At 37.4% G+C, this 7,500-nt stretch overlaps 1 protein-coding gene across 1 annotated transcript; it reads right to left on the bottom strand.

Annotated features, from left to right (window-relative positions):
* Positions 1 to 2,083: 2,083 nt before the first annotated feature.
* LOC138036073 (E3 ubiquitin-protein ligase TRIM71-like) lies at positions 2,084 to 4,399 on the bottom strand. The gene has a single exon (XM_068882437.1). It carries the CDS (start codon positions 4,256 to 4,258, stop codon positions 2,675 to 2,677), a length of 1,584 nt encoding a protein of 527 aa, XP_068738538.1. The 5' UTR covers positions 4,259 to 4,399; the 3' UTR covers positions 2,084 to 2,674.
* Positions 4,400 to 7,500: the final 3,101 nt, after the last annotated feature.

Genomic DNA, 7,500 nt, shown 5'->3' with positions numbered 1-7,500 from the left:
ATCGTATCTATTATAGCGATAATTTCAAAAACAGCCAGCAGAGAAAAATCAGATTCATTCAAATTACCGGTAGTAATAAATCGATTTTCTTCTGATATTAAATCATTAATTCTAATTATTCCTTTACTATGCAGACGTTTATTGTAGAGGGACTTGCCGTGAATACAAATTACCTATTGTTCCATATAACTGTTTCAGATATATCTTCATGCGAAGGACTGTCATTCCTTTGTTTAGCTCCCGAGCACTCTAAAAAACATTCGAAACATTCTTTGTAGTACTTAGGAAGAGTAACTAGACGTTTTTTCAAGTCAAAATCACACCAACGAATGAATTTGCCCCCAATCGACTTGAGATAGCGCAGTAAAAACGTTTTCCAAGCACTTATTTGATCATTGGCAAATTTTTTACAGCACATTATTCTTTGTGTTTTAATAACTGATTCTAAATGGGGGGATTTGAGACCACCATATTCAACGTCGTTAATAAGGGAGGACCGTTTTACCTTGTCTTTGCCTTTCCATATAAAATCATATATAATGCTATTGGCTTCTTTGATCAATTCTTTGTCTAAACTAATTAAGCCAGCAAGGTACATAATTATTGGAACTACAAAGGTTTTAACAATTTGAATTCTGCCGATAACAGTGAAGTTTCTCCACCTCCACAACTTAAGCTTTTCTTTGATAGATTGCATGATTTCATCGAAATTAAGCTTTTCCTAAGGGCAACATCAAACGTGAAATGCACGCCCAGGATTTTCACCGCCCTCTTAACTTTAGTCTTCCTTATTTCAGTTTCATCATTCACATGTTTTGGAAGTTGATTCCCAAGAAAAAGTATCTCCGTCTTATCATAATTAATGCGCAGGCCTGAACATTCACCAAATTCTTCAGTTGTATCGAGAAATCTATTGAATGATTGCTCATTTCTCACAAATCCTGTTAAATCATCTGCAAATATTTGCAATTTGATGTCGTTGCCATCTACATTAACACCTCGAATTCTTGCATCCCCACGTATTCTTGTGGCTAAAACTTCTAAAACTATAATAAAAAGGTATGGCGAAATTGGATCACCCTGCCTAACGCCACTTTGAATCGGAAAATGACCACTAGCAAATCCGTTATTAACAACACAACTTGAAATATTCTGGTAAAAAGTACGAAGGACCAAAGCCAAACGTGAAAAGTGTCTCAGACAAAAAATTCCTATTCACCGAGTCAAAGGCTTTCTGGAAATCAGTGGCGACCATACGACCGTCAATTTTATATCTTTCAGTGTACTCCATTACACCGTCAATTGTGCGTATTGCATCAAATACAGTTCTTCCTTTGATTGTAATGAATAATACTAGGCAAGATAATTTATAATCTTAAAGCAATTGCCTTAGATCCTATTTTGTCATCAACATTGATCAGCGATGTTGGCCTCCAATTGCTAATTTTTCTTTTGTCCTTATCTGTTTTTTTCCAAAAGAGTTATGATAGCTTGTTTTTGCGAAATAGACAATTCACCATAATCCTATGAATCATATATCACAACAGATTTGCCTTTTACTTTTTATTGTGATTAAGCATTTTACACCAAGTATTTAGCAATTCCTTAGGTCAATGTCAAAACCAGCTATCGTAATTGCTCTACAGTGTACATATTTCTAAACTTAAACATATTGCTACAAAACACACATCGCCTACAAGAAATTAAATTACTCTTCCCAAGGTATTATAATGCTAAAAGAGGAAAAAGGTGGTCTTCCTTCTTCTTTTTGTCAACTGTGACTTTAAAAAATTTACTTTGAGCTTGGAATCAATAAGAAGGACATTTATAAGGTTGTGAAAAAATCAATTTGTGGCGTGAAAACTCATTTGTACTAAAAATTCGAATCATATTAAACCCTTGGTTTAAATAACCAACCAGTATAAACTAATGTAACAAATTCGTCCACCATTTTCCAAAGTCTCGTTCAGTGCACCGGGCACTTGTGATGCAATGCGTCCCCTCTTTCAAAGCGGGTATTATGCAAAGATGATTTGAAACGGATGATTTGGATTAAATATCAAGCTCGATCTAAAAAGAAGTGGATAGAAGAAGCAGATGTCGAATTCTCTCTTATCTTTATAATCTCTTCCTCAAACAAGTGTAATATATGCGATTAAAATCTTACAGCGGTTAAGAACTGAGTACGCGGTGTTAAATTAAAGAAACACGCCTTTTTTAAAACACCTAACATTGATAAATCAGTATAAAAGCCATCTCCTCTCCGTTGGTTAAAATAAAAAGAATTTGTTCTTTGTTGTTAATGGAAACAATTTTCAGCCAAATTTTTTTAAACTGGCCTGGCTTTGATTCTTAAGATTAAGGCAATTCGCAAACATACAGGAACAAATTTTGATTATGCATGCTGGGGTACTTTAAAATTAAGAGATCTCAGACAACCAGGCGTAAATTCAAAACCTTTATGATACATTCTTTTAACCCTGAAATACCTCAAATTGAAACTCTCTGCGCTAAAATTGCGTAAACTGCAATACTGCTTTTAAAAACGATTCAAATGAAGAAATTCTCATTGTAACGACAAATGAAAAACAACTTTTCGTTCCTATCAAAGACAAAAGTAATTTTAAAGCCGCCGACGCTAAATAACAAGAATCAGGCAGGAAAAGTTATGCATCTATTCAAAAATGTGAACACGATGGTTAGTAAATCCGGTGACAATTATTTTACCATCGCTAAGGACTGCTGTAGAAACTGGGCGAATGACCTCTCCTGCCCTTGTACCACTTACTCGAAACTTAGTTTTAAACTCTCCGCTGAGTTTAAACACCTGCATTCGGTCATTGCCTGTATCACAAACCAGCAGATGTCCCGCTCTGTCCACTGACAGGCAGCTAGGTTCATCGAACTGCCCGTCCCCCTTCCCCTGCTTTCCTAATTTATGAAGAAACTCTCCCTCCCTATTAAAAATTTTTATACAGTGATCACCTCTGTCTGACACAATAAGATAGTTGTCGTGTTGGATACAATGAAAGGGATAGATTAAAGAACCTTCAGTACCGATACTGCGCAAAAACCGACCATCAAGTGAAAACACTTTGATTAATTTGTTATCACGATCGGCAACAATAATGTTGCCATCGCTGTCAATCGACAGGCCACAAGGAGTCTGAAGCTGGTGATCCCGGCTTCCTTTTCCTCCAAACTGATTAAGATAATGACCTTCATCACTAAACAGTTGAACTCGGTGGTTGTTAGCGTCTGCCACTATAATCTTATTATCATGAAAAGCTATTCCAGCAGGAAAGTTAAACTTTCCCTGCTGATTACCCTTCTTACCAAACGATCTTAAGTGAGTTCCATTACAAGTAAATATCTGTACTCTGTGGTTACCAGACTCACTCACTGCAATCTCATCTTTGTCATTCACTGCTACCCCCCAAGGTTTACAAAGCATTCTAGCATCCGAACCTTGTTGTCCAAAGGATAACACAGGTCTGAACTGCCTGTGTTTGACTTGAACCTCAAAAGGGCTGCCACGAACATGTTCTCCATTAACTTTTACGGATGCCTGACATGTTCCGATTTTTTTGGCAAAATAGTTAATCTTGTAAGTGCCATCTTTGTTATCTTGTATTTGAGGCTTGATCGCACTGTCACGGCCTTCACGAGTTTTGATTTCCAGTGTCACGCAATCACGTTCTTGGTGACATTGTTCTCTCTGTGTGTTCCTTGTTGTTACAACAACCTCAGCTTTAAGTCCAACAGTTCCTTCGCGGATTCCTTTTCCCTCGGCGCTCGAGTCTTTCGGGATAGTTTTGGTGATAAAACTTTCAAAACAGCCTATATGTTGGCACTTTAGATCATCAAACAACTTTTCGTTCCCTTTAAAGACAAAAGTCACAACTTGTTGGATGTCGGAGTTACCTGAATCTTCTTCTTCAGCTTTTTCCTGAATTATTTTGTCCAGAAATTCATGGGGCTGAATGATTTGAGCGTTTGTGCTTCGCTTTACAATCATTTCGGTTTTTTCAATTTCTGTTTCTTGCATTTTCACGTCTTCTTCAATCTCGTGCCTTTGCTCTCCTAGAAGCTGCAACGATTCTCGCACTTTGTTTTCCACCTCATCAAAGATGTGATTCTTTTGCGCTTCAATGGCTGCAATGAAACTGTCGACAAACTGCTGCACGTCGCTTTTCACTCGTGCGGCTTGTTCTTGAATTGAAACGCAGTTTTCATCAATTTTCGCAGTCCTTGTCATCTTCTCCTGCGCTCTTCGTTTCTTTGATTCAATTGCTGCATTGACTATCGATTTGCGTTCCTTTGCGGCATCTTCCAAAACAATCTTGGCGTGACCTTCGTGATCTGTAAGAGCACAAGCGTTGCAAATGGCTATTTTGCACTCCTGACAGAAAAACTTCAGTTTTTTCTTCTCGTGTTTCCCGCAAAGAGTCGGCTGATTTAAAATACTCTCAAAGCCAATACGTGGTGTTCTTTATTGCTCCTTAGTCCGTTATGCAGAGGGAGGCAGTCACCACACCAGAACGAACAACAAGTGAAGCAGTACGCAGATTCTCCGCTTCTTTTCTCGCAATTTCCACACTTGATGCCACTCGTATTGCACTCTGTGACAGGCAAAGCATCCAACAAACTGTTGACTCGAAAGTTTGTTGGAAAAGCGTTAAGATCACCGTTTCCAGGGATCCTGAAGTTTCGCCTGCACTCTGGGCATGAAATAGTATCTCGAATTCTGCTCGTTTGTTGAATCCTTTGCAGGGAATGAAGGCAAAAACTGTGTAAGCAAGGAAGCTGCTTTGGATTAGTGAACCTGGTCATACATACAGGACAACAAACGTGTTCATGAATATTGTCTAGAAAGGTTTTGATATCCATGACCAACGCAGAGAAGTATGATGGACTTCCGTGTTGAACTCGCGTTAAAATGAACAAAACATCTGTGTGACTTGATGTGTGACTTTGGTTGATTGTTGGCTGGTTTTGTGATCTCAACCAATTAAAATGTCCGAAGTCAAGTGTTTCAATATCCCGGATTTCATAGAAATTTAGCTTATCAAAGTGTCACGTTTTTTATGAATTTAAGCTAATGTTGCTCAGTGCATTTCTAAGGAGTGAAAATGTTTGCTACAAAAGCACAGAAAGGGTCCACACAGCATAAAGAAGGCATGTCTTGATTGTTCAGCTTAGCAATATATATATATTTTCTTTTTTTATTGGACATAAAGTAAATAACATATATAACAAAGATGGTACGTTATAAATAATAGTTGTGGTATAAAAAGAAAACAAAGAAGGGAGAGCGTTAGTCAATACATTCTATTACTTTGACATTTTCTCAATACCATCTACTAGAAAGAGGGGTTACGTTTATGCAGGATGGCACAATTTTCTAATTTCCATTGCACATAAATCTTGTTAATAAAATCCTTAAGATCAATTTTTTTTTCCAATACCTTACACCGATACATATATTTTTTCTGATATAGAAGAAGTATGTCTAGTCTGCGTTTTGGGGGAATAGTCAAGTTGAAAGTAAGGAGGTTCTCCAAGAACATATAACAAACAAGCTGATTGCTAGTGAGAGTCTATCTTTGTGTTCAAGGTGTGTGCCATTGAACCACCCAAGTGTAAGGCTGTAGAAAGAAGTGGAAGCAGGAATCTTCTTCTACTCTAAAAATCTCAGGGACGTAAGTTTAGATCTCATGATTTTACGTTGTAAAAACTATTATAAACTAATAACTGAGAAATCTACTGCTGCCCCAACTTTTTAGACGGCTTGGAAGAAGCAATTTCCTGTGATTTAAGATAATTGGCAAAAGGGGTTTACACTTCACTGACACTTATGCTTCTTATTGTTATTATGATTATGATTATGATTATTATTAGATTATTATTATTATTATTTTTATTTTTATTATTATCATCATTATTATTATTAAAAGAGATTTCTTGAAACATAAAACTGTAAAAACCAACGATAAAATCCGACGTTTCGGAGTATTCATGACTCCATTATCAAGGAAAATATAAAAAGATCATGCAAATTGCAATATTTAAAGCGGTTTTGGCGCGAAGAATTAACATAAGTGGGTGCAAAGATTGTATAAAGATTGTAAAAAGATTATAAAAATACTTTCGCACGAATGGAGTCTGCTTGCACGTTGAGATTTGGCTTTAACGCTCTTATAAAAAGCATTTCGTACGCTAAGCAGTCAAATTTGTTTTTGCATTTCTCAAGCACTTTGAAACGCTCTAGCAGGCCCTGGGGCATTGTCCCGTGCATGTTCTTATAGTGTTTGGCAATGGCGGAGGATTGTTGTTTATGTCCTTTTACTCGATTATGTAAATGTCCGCGTGTGTAACCTACATAATCCGCATCACACAGGTCACATTGAAAACCGTAAACAACACACTGCTGATTTACAATTGGTGGCTTTGTTTCCTTCACATTTAGTTCTTGTTCAGTTTTTCGGCTCACAAACACAGGCTGGTTGGTATCACTGTATCACACATAATTTTATAAACAAGTGATGTGAGGCAGAGCCCATTTTTAAACCCTCCTTGTCAGAGAAAACAAAAAGTCCAACCATTTGCAGCTGGGATTACAAAGGCAAAACCTTCTTCTCACTGTCATATTTAAAGACCCTGAGAATTGCTCAGCTAAGGATTTATCTCATAACCTCCCGCACGGAAGTGCAATGATCTACATGTACCAACTGAGCAAGCTGGTTGGCAGTCTCAATAGGAAATTGCTGTCATTGGTCTTGTGGTGTGGCCCTGTGGCTTGGGCGCAGAGTTGGTCAGGCAAGGGTGTAACTCATAACCTCCTGCACGAAAGTGTGATGCTCTACGTGTACCTATTGATAGGTACGCCCAGATCGATCTCAATTGACAGTTTGTCATGCTTTGGTCCAATCACAGTGGAAATTAGGTCAATTAAACCTGTCCAATGAAATGTACTTACTTATGCTAATCTTGCGTGTTCGTCATCAGATCAACACTGGCTTGTGCAGTAAGCATATTAATGGGAAGTTAAAACATAAATAAACCCTTTATAGCTTGCTGCTATGTTGCGTGATAATGTCCTCGGCTGAGAAGTGGTCCTCAAAATTTCACATTCGCCCTCATAGCTTTGCTTCTTGCCCATATATTCATTTTTATTTATTTTTCATCTCTCACCCACGGACATTACCAACCGACAAACCAGCTCCCTAAAGGGGTTTATTTACTAAATGTTGCACTCAAGAAATACTACATTATTATTTATGGAACGCCATAACCGTCTTAAGATAATTTTGGTCATGATATTCGGTGCTTAAATCATTATATTCGGCGTTTACTTCATTATCTTCAATGCATACTTTATTATACTTATAATTCATTATATTCGGTGCTTGCTTCATTATATTAGGTGTTTACTTTTGATACTCGGTGATTAAATCACCCAATTCGGTGGCTGCGACAACTGGTGAAAACTTCATTATC

Source organism: Montipora capricornis, unplaced genomic scaffold, assembly GCF_036669925.1.
Source record: "Montipora capricornis isolate CH-2021 unplaced genomic scaffold, ASM3666992v2 scaffold_456, whole genome shotgun sequence".
Lineage (NCBI taxonomy): Eukaryota > Metazoa > Cnidaria > Anthozoa > Scleractinia > Acroporidae > Montipora > Montipora capricornis.
The sequence above is the reverse complement of the archived record's forward strand: the minus strand, read 5'-3'. Positions and strand labels throughout refer to the sequence as shown.